The 15316-nt window shown below is 32.1% G+C and overlaps 1 protein-coding gene across 3 annotated transcripts; it reads right to left on the reverse strand.

Annotated features, from left to right (window-relative positions):
• Positions 1-483: 483 nt before the first annotated feature.
• LOC114170484 (DEAD-box ATP-dependent RNA helicase FANCM-like) lies at positions 484-11879 on the reverse strand. Of its 3 annotated transcripts, XM_028055972.1 has the most exons (24): positions 11759-11879; positions 11480-11672; positions 11258-11401; positions 11066-11148; positions 10866-10980; positions 10639-10730; positions 10471-10525; positions 10267-10388; positions 10076-10189; positions 9015-9208; positions 8084-8214; positions 7111-7171; positions 6942-7012; positions 5367-5416; positions 5138-5303; positions 4867-4994; positions 4454-4789; positions 4281-4344; positions 2862-3035; positions 2688-2786; positions 2145-2600; positions 1928-1979; positions 1601-1741; positions 484-1302 (listed from the first exon to the last, which is right to left on the reverse strand). In XM_028055972.1, exons 1-24 carry the CDS (start codon positions 11795-11797, stop codon positions 756-758), a joined length of 3627 nt encoding a protein of 1208 aa, XP_027911773.1. In that variant the 5' UTR covers positions 11798-11879; the 3' UTR covers positions 484-755. The 3 variants fall into 3 exon arrangements, with proteins under 3 accessions (XP_027911773.1, XP_027911774.1, XP_027911771.1); XM_028055973.1 differs by lacking the exon at positions 2862-3035; XM_028055970.1 differs by having other exon boundaries at positions 2688-3035.
• Positions 11880-15316: the final 3437 nt, after the last annotated feature.

Consider the following 15316-nt stretch of genomic DNA (forward strand, 5'->3'; position numbering starts at 1 on the left):
CGATAAGAAAAACAAAGGTGCAGAAATCAAGGTGCTGACAAATGGTTAAAAGTATGTTGTGACTGCAGAAAGCCCTAAAAACTCGTTGATAAAGTTGGTGCATTGTGTTGGTTAACGCCATTCATAAAAGGGTGGCTGAACAGTTGTCTTTTTCATGAAAAAGAAAAATGGTGTCGTTTTAATATATAATTCGCTTGGTTACTTTAGAGTATATCAGGTTTGAACAAGTAATCTATGCACTTGAGATTAATTACTTGAATTTTGTGAGTCTAAAATCATCCCATTTTTCTATGTCTAGATGAAATATTAATAAATTATGTACATTTACATCCTTATAGGTTCGCTGTAAATCTTTCAGTTGATTAAAGTGAATGTGAAGTCCAATTTTTATTATTTTTGTGAATGTAATTGTCTTTTTTTTTTTTATAAAACTGACGTTCATACCAAAAACTGCCCTGAACAATTACTGACACCGATCAGGACTTTGTCAAATTGTCATGACGAGCTGGTTAATAACAATCGGGTTCAGACGAATATACAAGAGGCATTGATATACCCTTTCAATCAAGGTGTTTTAGACGAAGCTATAACCGTATTCTCTTCCAAACAAAGTTTAACTACCTAGTTTAGCTATACAATAAAATACCACTGTATAAATATGTAGCCTAAAAGATTTATTGTATTTGGCTTACACCACATTGATTAATTAATTTCCAAAATGTAAGATTCATGCTGCATGAGTTATGTGATGCTTTTCATATCCCCAGGTCAAATGAAGGAGACCCAAAAATATCAAGGTTGGGTAAGTGAGATTGAGAGACCTTATCTTGCTTCTGAATGGACAAATCTAATTTCCGTTTTAGAAGCAAAGTTGCTTTCGCCTCCAACTCGTCAAGATCGAGATCATTATAAAACTGATCATCACACAATACATTTGTAGTTGCATCGACATCCCCCACTTCTTTCTTTGATTCAAGAGCAAATTCTTGTTCAAGGTTCATACTCGGGAAGTGTTCAGAGTGGTAAAACGACAATCTTCGTTTGTGACTTTTTATCTCTGTCCCATTTCCCATAGGACAACAACTTGAAAACACTGCTTCTGAGGTTGTCTGGTCGATGCTAATGGATTCCGAAGTCCGATTTGCTGACTCTTTGGTTGCCTCTGTATGGAAATGATTGAATGACTTCCCTGAAGAATCCCCACTTTCACTGGTACTGGCTGCCATAGTCACACGGTCGGGAGTGAAGGTGGCAGAAAAATCAAGCGCTCCATTCCGCGGTGCTTGACTGAGCAAAGAACGCCTACATAAGAGCTAAGTTCAGCTATATAGCTTTAACATCAAGATAATAACAGCACTGCATAGTTCAGAATTAATTCAATGTGATATTTGTAAATTCAAATAATTGTGAAAGATTCTAACAAAGCTGATGTTCTCACGGTTAGATAAATATGTAATGAGAGGAATGAAGCCTTGTATGTTACGAACTTTTCTTTTCTGAAGGATGAATGTAGCACTTCATTTGCTACCTAATTCCTTTAATCATGAATTCAGAAAGAAACTTACGAATAAGGAAGCGCAATGAAAGGAAGATAAAATACCTGTAAATTGCCATCATGTCCATTCTACTAGCTTCAGGCTGACTGACTGCCGTAGGGTTGGTCCTGTCATCTATGAAACTGTCAAATGAATTATCATCCTCGCCATCTTCATCATTAGATACATAGGCATCTGAAGATACCCTGACCATATTGAACTGCTCGTGAGACTGGATATTTTCATAAAATGTCTTCATATACAGCTTATAAGTCATTATATTTTTTGAATCAGCAATAAAATATATGCTAAGTATGATACTGAATATTGTGTAAAAAACGCTAAAACAGGATGAGAATGCAGAGTTAAGTGAATCTTCAGCAAAAGCTTACTCAGCTTCCTCCTCAATGAAGTCTCTCACATTGTATGTTGATTTCCTTTTACCTAAAAAGTAGAAATGAAACAGCACAGCGCTAAGTTTTCTAAAATACATCCTTTTAGAAAAGAATTTTGTTATATTTCCAATTTCGTTTCAAAGAAACAAGATATGATCTAAAATACTTTCAATAAATAAAGGAGCAAAGAATGCACTAAACAAACTAAAATCACCTCGTCCATGCTTATATTGTGCGGGATTGGAGGCATGAGATGACTTGAGAAAGTTCACTGTTGAATCAAAAAATTTAATATTTTTCTGATTCCTATTGCTTTCAGTATCTTCAGCTTTTCGCAGCCTTTTAAATTTACGTGAAGGTTTAACGCTTTCAGACATTTCACCACAATCTGCTGGAAGCCCTTCTTCACTGAGGCTTAGGTCAGAGTTATGTACACGGCCTTCCTCAGTTTGGGAAAGAAAGACTCGTCCTCTTCTAATTGTACAATTCTTCAAGTCAAGCAACGGGCTTTGAGTTTCATTGAAAGAGGAAGTACAGACATTCTTATCGGTGCCCTTTTCATTGTCGACCATTTTAGTTTCCCCTGAGCTTAAAGAACTAACATTCTGTTCTTTGTGGACACTGACAGGTAAAATATAGTCGCATATGACAGAATGTAATCCTGAGTTCCCTGAAGAATTCAACTTATTTCAGAACAAAATAGTTAATTAAACTAAACTATTGTAAACCGTCCTTTTATCACCTTTAAGTTACCCACCTCTTTCATCAATGGGAGACTCGGGAACTACACCACTTTTAATGAAATTCGTTAAACGTGGACTAAGTTCTTCATCTTTCATGTCATTAATGCATGCATCTGCAACCAACGAAGAAGTCTCAATCTCCATAAGATTTGCCATTTGACCAGCATTATATGTTTCATTTGACACACTTCTCTTATACATTGGAGTCTCGTGAATTGCCTCATCACCCTCACATGTTTCTTCTTGCCAAGTTAGATCAACGAAGTCTTTGCTTTGAATGCCCAAATGACACGAATCCAGGTCCAGACAATTAACAGAGTCTACACTCGTTCTCAATGCATGCGTAAAGCATGATTCACTGTCTAAAGAAGACAAATAAAGTTGAAAATGTGTTCAGAAAGACTTTTATTATGAATATTGTTGTTTGTAGGATATTAAGTGTACTATTTGAAGCTGTTAAAAGATTTTAGATATCTCTTTGTAATTACTACTTTAGGGTTAAAGTTCTCTCTCTATAGAAATCAATGTATTGTTTCAAATCAATCAATTAAATAAAAATATTCTTCCCTTCAGATTAATCATTTCAAGTTGGTATCAGAGTTAGGTTCTTGAAAGTCCCTCTTTCACATTTCTTCTTTACTGTCTTGGGTATGATTCTTTCTAGAGTTGCCTAAAGTGAATCCCTTTCCTTTGATTCATGTGGTTGTCTAAAGTGCACCAAACTTGTGACTATGTCATTGTTGTTTCCACTGCTGTGTTGTCAAAGTTGTACCCCTCGTCCGCTGGAGTCGTCACCATCACCGGAGTTTGTCCATACTGCTAGTGCCAGAGCTTTCTATCTTATTGTTCTATTTTATTTAGGAGGGGGACTAAGCAGTCATTATTTATTGGTTTGATAGTCTTTTTGGTCTCAATTTTTGTTAAAGTTATTCAATCTGTCCCTCCATTTTTTTCGTCCTAATGTAGTCCTCATTTTTGTTAAAAAGAGTCGACATGATTTCTTTTGTTAAATTAATGTTGTCACCGTTTATATGGTGACATCGTGACAGTGTAAATAACATGTGGCAACTCCCATTTAGCATCATCATTGCCTACAATCCAGATTAGCATACACACAAAGATAGATCAACACTTTATTAAAGAAAAACTGGATAGTGGTCGTCTTATCACAACTTCTTATGTCCCATATGAGCCCAATTAGCATATTTGTTCACAAAAGATCTTTCCACCGAACAATTTCATGATCTAACAAGCAAGTTGGGAATGATATATCCCTTCACCGGCTTGAGGTGAAATGTTGTTAGAAAGATAAAAGATGTACTACTTGAAGCTATTAGAAGATTCTAAAGATCTCTTTGTAATTATTACTTTAGCGTTAGAGTCTCTTTATGTAGAGATTGATGTATTGTTTCAAATCAATTGATTGAGTAAAAATCTTCTTTCTTTCAGATTAATCCTTTCATGTAATACCCACCAAAAAGTAAATAATTTTGAAAGTAAAAGGTAAAAAGAAAAATATAACTCTTTTCATATGCAATGTTGACAATATCAATGCCTATTGTTTGGCATTAGAAACTAGGAAGAGAAAACTGAACAGATGATATTACCCATATTAGCTTTATCAAGTTTGATAGGGGCGACAGGCTTCCTATGTCCCAAGCAGAGATCTTCCTGAACAACTCAAACAGACATAATTTAACCAAAAAGGAAATAACATTCACAGTATGACTATGATCATATTTCATACAGGGTGGTACTGATCTAAGAGAGGAAGTAGAACCTGAAGTGAAGAAGTTTTGTCATCTTTTGGAAATGATGCTAGTCCTTGCATACGCTGCATCATGTCTATAAACATTAATGTTCCAGATGAATGCTTAACTTTATGCACTCTAGAAGGAAAGGTCTGAAAGTGGGGAAAGGCAATAAGAGAGATTCTACAATTGTTTTCCCCAGTAGGGTGAAAATACGTTTCAAGTAAATCAATTTCAGCCACAGTGAGTTTGTCCTTCGATGGAGAAATGTGGAGCTCGTCATCCTTCACATTCTTTTGACGGGGAATAAATTTCTCAATGGACAGTTCAACATATTGAACTTCCGGTTTGAAGACGTGAGGAATCTACAAAAATATTTAGCAATTGATAAGAATAAAAAGCACAAATAAAAAAGAAAAAAAGTTATCTAATAGTTTCTGACCATCCTTGGACTAGGATGAAAGGAAAAACTATTTAGGCCCCCATTGCGCATGTGTTTATTTATAGTTTTGCTCTTTGCCTGTTTTCGCAAGTAGCCCTTCAACTCAGTCCCTTCACAAGCAAAAACTAGTAACGATTGTTAAGGAACCAATGAAACAAATACTTGTAGCATTTTAGAAAACTTGTAATAGGAAATGCCAATAATGTTCATTCATTTCTTTCTCAGAAGTAACAATTGCCAAGAAACAAATAAAGTGAAAATCAAAGGATATCAACTCGTCCATCATGCTTTCTTCCGGTTCTCCCCATTCGCTGAATCATTCTAAGTGGTGAAATATTAGCATCAAAAGATATGACAAGATCAACTTCCATGATGTCAAGACCTTCTTCACCAATTGATGTGGCAACAATGACATTATAGGTGCCAGACCGAAATTTCTGTTGATCAACCATGTAAGTGCATGGAAGGAGAGTGAATATTATACTAAAGAGAATACATACCGTCAGCACAGCCTGTTGAACCTTTTGGGACTGACCTTTCATTGCTTTCCCTATAGATCATTAAAATGAAGACTTTCTTTTATAAACAACATAATTGATTTTCCTTTACAAACAAAATAATGATGAATGCTGAAAAAGAGCAAAAGAAAAGAAGGAAAGAAAAAAGAAGAAAATATACAAATTGGAGGATAAAACATTTCCTATAAATGTATGCCCAGAAGAAATAAATGCAGACAACGATGCTTAACAATGATGAAGATTTAAGAATTATTTGAGTCCAGAAATAAATAATACCTACATCAAAAAGAGGCTAGTTGTTTAGTGAAATCTACTGTCGGATAAAAGAAAGAAATTGTCTTTTGATATACTCAGAAAAGCTTATATAAGAGTAGGTTCTCCTGTCTGAACCTATCGTCCCAATCTTCTCTTGTCCTCTTTTCTGCAACCTCTTTCTATCTATCTATCCATCTATACATATGTAAGTATGTATGCATTACTGCTGTTATGTGAAATTCTCACTCAAGCATTCTTCTCTTAATCAAATATTCAAGTTGGTATCACAGTGGATTTGATTCCGCTCTGTCACTCCAGTGTCATGTCCACTGCTGTTCACCACCAGCAGCCATCATCTATCCCCAACAGCCACTGCTGGCCTCTAACTTTTGCGGGGACTTCGGACAACTTCTCAAGTCTCACCTTGATCTTTTACCCTTTCAGGGTAGCAGCTCCAACAGTTACTTCTCTTCTTGAAAACTACCCTCTTATTTGTATAAATGGCCTCTGCAAGCCCAATTTTTTCAATTTCTAGAACACCCATCATCACTACTTTGAAGCTTAATGGTAAGAATTATTTATTGGGTTAGATCCTGACCCACACAATACATTCCAACCACACGACGCACACATTAGCATACATACCTAAACGGCTCAAACCGCTCCACAAATACTACGGATTCAAAGCGTCATTAGCAGGTCAACCATTACTATCTTAGTGAACAGCGGGAGTACCTACAGAGTATGTTTTGGTTCAATGGCAACGCCTCTTTCATAAAGACTCTACCAAGGAGCTTTTGAATGACTTTTTACAAGATTATCCCTATTTACACCTTGTGGACAAGGTATTTGTCCATCGGAAAGGGATGATATGATTCAAGATGAGGACACCCAAGAAGGCATGGATTCAATCCATGAAGAATAGGAACAACAGTACCATAACAAACAAGGTTATGAGAAATAAAAAGAACAAAATGCCCATTTGGATGGGAGATTATGTTACTTAGAAGGGTAAGTGTAAGAATAAAATGGGTAGCAAATAGGGAGCACTGATATATACAAATCTCCTTTTACAAAAAGGGCATGAATAAAAGATTTTGTCTCTCTCTTCTATTCCCTTCTCTCTTTGTTCTGTTGTTTTTCTTCACCCACCCTTCTACTTTCTTGCTGTTGCAGGTGATTAATCATAGTCAAGCACAACATATATCAATTCCACCAAATAACACATGTTTTTGGGAATAACAGACAAATGTTACATTCAGCACACAGTCACAATTCTAAAGCAGTGTAATAAAAAAGTACCTGAACTTTGACCAATAAACTCGGTAGCTCTAACTAATTCCCTAATATCTTTAAGTGCATTCATTATATCCCTGAAGGCATTGAATTGACACAATATATATTTTAATTTGGCTAAAAGTTTCCAATAACTGCGTAGAATATGATGTTAAAAAATTATAATTAACTTTACCTGACACTTTCTCTGTAATTGGAGAAGATAATTACCCTGGAGCTTTGTGGATCGTTGGTTTCTGCAACCACATCCAAAGACATAAACCATCAGCTTATCAGTATAGTGATAGTTTATTAACCACATCCAAGTGAATTCATTCTATGCACAATGCATCCATTAAAGAGTGTAATAGAAATTTATTAGAAAACCAAAAAATCAAACCGAGATTCAACCAGAAGCATTTGACTGAAATTTTATACCAAAATGTCTAAGACTGTCTTGAAACAGTAAAGAATTCAAAATCAAATTCAGTTTTATAACAGAATAGCTATTTTAGAAAAGGAAAAAAAGAAATCCAAAAGGCAAGGAAACATATCTTCTAACCTCCAAAAAGATACTCAGCCTTGAGGCCATGGATTAATATAACCACCCAAATCATAAAGGATAGATAGCATCCTAAATACACTGTTGGAATATCTTACAATATCAATATTTTAATTTTGAATATTTTAGAGTATATTAAAGGTTTTCTCTTAAAATTAGTTTTATAAATTTGATGATTTGTTTCTTTATTTCATTAGGATTATAGCATGTAGATGTGAGTGCTTTAAATTTTATAATCACATTATCATATCATTATACAACACCATACACAAGTAAATATTATTCCAAGGGTCTGTATTCTGTATTTTCTTCACCAGAAGCTCCTCTAAACACCCGTAGGTCAATCTAAAAGAAGCATAACGAACATCATTTTAAAACCCATAACTAGACTCTTCATTGGAATTTAAAGCATTCAAAAGTATAAAAAGAATAGCGCTATAAATTTACATCAAATTCCCTACTTCTTAATAGCTGGTGGCACAGTTATCTTTAGTCACAGCTCGGTTTTATTGGGTATAATATGCTGTGAGAACTAATAGCAATGTCATTTACCTCAAGAAGGTAGTAGCAAATACCAACACCTTTTGACAAACAGAATAATACTTACTGAAATGTTCCAGCAATACTTCTAGCATTTTGGACAATTTTGGACTGGATGCTCCATGAGACAAACTTTGCTGCATTAGTTGCCTTGCTTTCAGAATAACTTCACTTTTACTCATAAATTTTGCAAAATATCTGAAAGTAATCCTTATAGAATCATTTTTCTGAACTTTAAATATATATAAATATGTAATTCATAAATGTCAGCAATAACATAATAAATATTCCTACAAAGCCCTTACATAAATTAGATATCAAAAGACAAGCATAACATGGTTAGAGTAGTTTCTTAGATATTCTGCTCTCAGCTATATCAACTAAGAGCGTAAAGCTAAATGACTTTAAATGTAATAGAACATTGGCCTTCTATTCAACTCAAGACAAATAAATATCAGTTACCAGTGATCTATTTCCCAAATCTAGTTCAATAATGCATGCATAGAATAGAAATATTACAAATAAGTGATTTAAATATGAAGAATTTACCACAGAAAATGCATTATGTAGACATCTCTATTGCATCTAGAAATTAATCAACTAAGTCATCGCTTTTATGACACATCTATTGGCAAAGGCGACTGACTAACATCTTTTGTCTTTGTAGTGTTTGGTTCGGTTGTGTTAAATTCATAACAAGTAGACCATATGACAAGAGAGGAAACAGCAATGCATGTTTGACGATCAAATCAACACTCCCAATATGCCCCCATATGTTCTATCCTCTGCATTTTTAAAGATATTTTGGGAGTTTAGATATTCATCCTTTTAATGCATCTGACATTTACCACTAGTGTGTACTAATCTTAATCTTTAATTAAGTTCTTATTTAGCCTGAAGGGTCAAAAAATCATACATATAATAATGTGAACAGAAATCTAAACATATCCTCTCAATTTGTTTACTAACTTAGCTTATAATGTACTTAGGAAGTATACCCTTGCTTCAATTTTCTCTCAAGCATCTCGTATGCTGGCCTTATTCCATGGCTTGAAAGTAACTTATGGATGTAATAAAGAGTGATGAGAACTCCAAAATATCCTTCAACATCTTCATAGTTGACACGAGAAAGATCTTGCCTAAGCCTTTGACGAAAATTTTCCCTAATTTCAAGTAATTGACAAGGGCTCAACTGCCAAACATTCAAAAGAAAAAATAGTCAATGATTTGCTATATCATCCACCTGAAGTAAGTTTGGCTAATCATAAGCCAGACCAAAAGGTAAGACAGCTAACAACTAAAAGTTAATGAATCTTACAAACAATAGTTAAGAAAACTACCAAAATTAATCATGTTTCAAAATGCTCTTCATACAAAACATATACTAAAAGAAGACCCAATAATCTTATAGGCGAAACTATTAACAGAATGGGGGAAGAAAGGTCTACCTGCCACTACCAAAACATTTATATAGTTTTAATAAATATAAAGTACCAGGCTTGAGTTAAAGTGAATATGATTTTATTAACCACCACTTATTTCCCGAGGTCTTTGAAACATCATGTTTTTGAATCTGTAGCAATTACATAATTTGAAATATGTTCAAACCCAACGTTACGGATATGCCACTATTCAAAATATAGAATATATATCACAACGCAGTTTCTTTAATTTCACAATGTGTGACAAATTGAATGCATCTAATGAACAAAACAGATCACAAATTATTGTTACTCTACTTACTACTGTATGTATCTCAAGAATTATTTCCTCTAGTTCAATGTTCAGGTTACAACAATTAAATGATTATATTTATAGTTACATATTATATTATACAACTTTGAAAATTGATGAACATAATAGCCAACTTTAGATGATCCCTCAATAGATGATGAAAGTAAAATGAAGGGGGAAGGAGAGTGTAATCCTTACTCAAATATATATTTCCCCGTATTTCAATAAAAATCACCAAGAAGTCATGTATTTATTTGCTGACAATAGGTTGAGCTATCTGACTCTGGTAAAAATGGAAAAAAAAAAAAAAGGCAGAGAGCCTTACAGTGCGGTAATCTCTGTTCTGAATGACACCAATATTTGTAAGCCTCGCTACTATAGGGCGTATTGCTTCCATAAACTTATTATTTATTTCTACAGCTTCTGGGCCCATCGTAACCTGGTAAAATTGCAACAAAGATCTCTATAAAACACAGAAAATATGACTTAGATTTGAAATAGGCGTGCATAGGCTACCTGTATCAATTCTATCTTCCTATTGTGAACATATGACATAACATCATGGTCAGTTTCGCTCCGATAATCAAGTCTGGAGATATGCAGATTATCAATGACAGCCTGAACTGTTTGTTGCTTGGCTGAATATCAATCTTAGAATTAGAACACAATATTGTTCAAGGGTTAAAGACTGAAAAGAACACAAGATACTCAAAAACTTACATCCCGGTGTTGCAGTTAACGCTAATATTCTCAGCTGTGCCGGTACAGCCATTAACTAAAAACCAGATAAAAAAAACTAAAAGGTATAAATGAATGATATGCAATATTGACGAAACATACTCTATTAATAAAGTCCAGTAATAAATAAAAGCCTCGAAAGAATCAAACCTCACGAACTGCTTCACAATAAGCGTAATTTCCCATTGCTCTATGAGCTTCATCAATGACCAAACATACCAAGTACTTCACCAAACATGTACCTGAAACAAATTAGGTCATGCACAAAAAAATAAAATAAAGCTAGAGCTATATCAGACTATGCAAAGCATTTGTATATGACACATAAAAAATCAATATTCAGATAATTTATGAAATTAAATGACATTAAAAATCACCAGAATGAATATCCTTTTCTAATACTTGAGGAGTGACAAAGAATACTCGCTTCTTTTTCCAAAATTGAGCCCTTTTGGGGGGACTTAGCTGACCAGTCATATCAACTGTCCATTCCTGCAATTAATTTTTCCCCAATACTTCAAGATTTTCATCAAAGAAAAGATAAAAGTGAACAAGAAACAAGAAAACAAGTTGTTACTTGAGGTATTCCAACAATATTGTGGCAAGCTTCGATCTGCTGCATGACGAGTGGCCGAGAAGGAGCGGCAAAGACTATTTTGCCTGTTGTGAAAGGAAGCATAAGATGATTTTATCGGTTAAAAGGGTGGGTCAGTGGCGTTGAAAGAGTAAGACTTGTGGTTACATAAGATAAGGCAGCACAAGAAATTACCTTGAGGAAACCATCTGAAGTAGTTATACATGACAACTGCAGCAATGAGTGTTTTGCCAAGTCCCGTTGGCAAGGCCACCAATGTGTTGGAGAAGAGTGCGGACTGGGTAATATCAAATTGATAGTCACGGAGAGGAACATTAACTGCAATGCAAATTCCAAAAGGTGATTGATTAAAACTCTTCAAGTGTGAACGAAAGTGTAGGGAAACAACAGCTGTACCCGGATATATCCAGGTTTTGGCTGCCTCGGCATCGATGTGGTGGACAAAGGTAGGGTTTTCGCCATCTTCTTCGAACTGCGGTGTTGGGGATTCCTTCTTGAGAGCCGATTGCTGCTCTCCCTTTCTCTGTGCGTCACTCGCCATCTGGCAAACAACGTCGATTTCTCTAGCAGCTGCTTCCCAATCAAACTCCTAAAATTGCATGCATTAACAGTCGAAACGATGAGACTTGGTTGGAGTTTGTAAATAGCAAGAAAGCTACTTTTCCATTTTCATACCTCGTCGTCCATGATATCCAAAGGATTATTGGATGTCATTCGATAATTCAGAATTTTTTTTCAAGATCCTTCATGCTAGTAGTGACTCACTCGCACACCCACGCCAAAAAGAAAACAAATTCAGAATGGCGCCAAAATGTTCACTGAAAATACGCTTCCAGGTTTAATATGATAATAAAAAAATAAAAATTATTTATTATTACCGTTAAAATAAAAAAATAGTATTAAATTTATAAAGAAAGAGTCATATTTATGTAATTTAATCATAACATATTTTGTTTTATAATTTGAGTATAAATAATTATTTATAGGAGATAAATTAATTGCATTCAAAAAATTATTATTAAAAATAAAAATACAATAATAAAATAATTTAAATTAATAAAAGTAAAACTTAATAATATATATATTAGAAAACGTATACATATATATAGTATAAAACATTTACGAAGTGCTACTAAAAACAATTTCACTATTATTACATATGAACTGTAGACATTGTCTATAATAACATTTTGAAATTTAAAATCAGAACAACCGTTAGTTATTTGTAAAATATAATTATGGTGAACAATTAAAATATAACTTTTCACCTTCATGTTTAATCTTAGAGATTATATTTTGTCTTGTAGTGGTATTTTTATAGGTAATTTTTTCTTCTATTTCTTAATTTTATTTTTTTTCTTTGGGGATCTTTTTTTCTTTCTGCTTCTTACTCTGCTATTTTTTTTTTTTACTTTGTGTTGATTGTTCTTCGTGAAAGATTTAATTTTTGTAATGTTTTTCGTCTTGAAGAAAATGTTGATTTTTTTTTAAAAGGTATTTTTTAACAAAATCTTGAACATGTTTTGTTGTTGTTGATAGTGTTGTTCTATTTATTTTTTTATACTTGGTAGATCTATTACTGTGGGTTGAAGAAAATATTCAAGTTTTCATTTTTAAAATGTATTTTTGAACAACAAGAATGAGTGAGGATGATGATGTTTTTGTTGGTGGTCTTCTTTTGTAATTTTTTCGTCTATTTGTGGTTTTTGTTGTTGAGATCTCTTTGTTGTTGTTGAGATCTATTGAAAGGTTGTGTTTTTGTAACTTTTTTCTGTTAAATATGTTGTAGTAGTGGGTTAGTCTTTTATTGAAAGCCATGTTCAAATTTCTATGTTGTTTTTTATGGTTTTATTTATTTATTTATTTTTTAATTCTTATGTGCTCCTTCTTCTTCTTTTTTCATGAAAGGTTTAATTTTGTTGTGATTGTTGTTGTTGAAGGTTTACAGAAGTTGTGGATATTTTTTCTTTTGTTTTTCTTCTTCTTCTGTCTTCTTTCTTCGTCGATCCTTTTTATTTCTTCTTCTTCATATGAAGTTATATTCTTTTTAACTTCTTGTTTATTGTTTTTCATGCATAACAGAACGTTTGGTTCATCAAGAATATTAGTTTTTGCTGTTCTTCTTCCTTTTTTCTTCCTTTTCTTCTTTGTGGATCCTTCTTCTTTCTTTTTCTTCATACTCAATTATTTTTTCTTTACTTTGTGTTCTGTTGTTTTTTTTTTTTTATGAAAGGTTTGATTTTTTTTTCAGATTGAAGTGCTATAATGTTGAGGAAAATAAGGCTTATGGATAAGGATCCAAGGCCCTTTGCAAATCAATTGGACTTTTGCTAAGTGTAGCATTTGTAATGGTGCCAACACTGTAGAGGACGTGATTTAGTTTTCTTTTCAAAATGAAAAAATCGTCGAGGAGGCTTCTAGCCATGACTAAAATTCTATATTTTGTGGTGCTTTTGTGGAATGAACTCGCGAACGGTCCCTCCTTTCTCTCCTGCTCATATTTTTAAAGCCCATGATTTATTTATACAATACCATATTACATAATATATCTACATTTTATTTTAACAACGACAAATTATTATTACAAATTGTTATAGTTAAATAAATTAATAATATATTTAAACAATAAAATTAATCTTTATACAATTAAACCAATAACAATAATAATTATTCAAAACACTAATTTATATATATAACAATAAAATCTATTTTAAATATTAAAAAATATAAAACGAAAAAAAACACGACCCGTGCATCACAAACAATGTTTTCTTATTAAACTTCTAATCAACATGATAGTGTCATTTCTTAATCTAAACAAAATAACAATCTATCTCATCACAAATTGATGATTCCAAATAACTTAAAAACACATAACATATAACACATGATATATAACAATAATTAATTATACGTAAATATATTATTATAACATATAACACATAATATATAGCAATAATTAATTATATGTAAATATATTATTATATCATTGTTAAATAAATTTTATTGTTGAATATATTTAAATTGGCAATTAAAACTTTACAAACTTTGAATTTAAATTATTGATTTATTGATAATAACATTAAAATCTGTTTTCTAAAAAAAAAATTTAAAAACCAAAAAGACGACTTGTACGCACGAGTCTCATGCTAGTTAGAATAACAAAATGGATCAATTTGGTCTTTTGCCTCGTCTAGTCCTTGGTTCGCAAAGTAAATTAATTTATTATTGAAAATGGGTTAAACAATACAATTCGTCCAACCTTAGAATGGACAGACGAGTTGATCCACAACTTTTTTTTTTTCTATTAGTTTTTATTTATAAAATTTATATATTATATATATATATATTTATATAATATAGAAAAATTATTATTTTTAAACATTCAAAAAAAGTTAAAAGTTAAAAAGGAGACCAAAAAAGATAAAGGTATATTAGAGATATATTAGACTAAAATTGATTTTGAGTTTTATTTTTTTTAAACATAATTTTACAATTAATTTAATAAATAAATATTAGTACTATTTTTTTTAAAATTTTTTTAATTTTGGAGACCTAAACACTTTACTTGCTTTATTTTTGAACCAATTTATTTATAATTATATGTACTAATATCTTATTCTAGAATTAACATGCAGAAATATATCCATTAATAGTTATATATATATATATATATATATATATATATATATATATTTTGTTATTTTACATATATTAATATGTATATTACATGTTAGTTTATTTAAATTTTAAATATTTAAACTTAAAATTAGGAAAAATTTTAATAATTATTTTGGATATGTTATAAAATAAAATTAATAATAGAGAATAAAAAAAAATAAAGATGAGAGAATACAAATCAAATATTTAATATAAATATTTACATAAAATAAAGAATTATGAGTATCAATTATATAAGTACCCCTTATCAAATTAATAGACAATGAACGATCCATGAGAAAATATAATTCGTAATTCATATTCATATTAAAATTAACGGGACAAGCATAAAGGCTGAAATTATTTATCTAATTAATTAGTTATTTGTACGTTTGGTTTGGTTTACTTTATTTTTTAAGTTACGGTTATATCATCTAACTTAAATTACATGGAAGAAGATTGCTGATATATGAGGAGCCATTAAATACGAATACGAATACCTTAGTTGGTTCTTAGAAAAGTCGTCGAACCATTCTTTGAAGCTTGTGAAGAACCAACTCCAACTCTAGTACT

This window comes from Vigna unguiculata, chromosome 11 (assembly GCF_004118075.2).
Source record: "Vigna unguiculata cultivar IT97K-499-35 chromosome 11, ASM411807v1, whole genome shotgun sequence".
In the NCBI taxonomy this organism is placed as follows: Eukaryota; Viridiplantae; Streptophyta; class Magnoliopsida; order Fabales; family Fabaceae; genus Vigna; species Vigna unguiculata.

Bases quoted from the DNA above. Each gene is read 5' to 3' on its own strand.
- LOC114170484 (XM_028055970.1), bottom strand. From the start codon at position 11,797: ATGACATCCAATAATCCTTTGGATATCATGGACGACGAG. The intron at 10,731-10,865 runs GTGATTTTTAAT...AATTTGTTTCAG, and splicing joins AGAAAAGGATATTCATTCTG to GTACATGTTTGGTGAAGTAC. The intron at 5,417-6,941 runs GTACTTTTTTAT...AATGATCTATAG, and splicing joins GTTTATTGGTCAAAGTTCAG to GGAAAGCAATGAAAGGTCAG.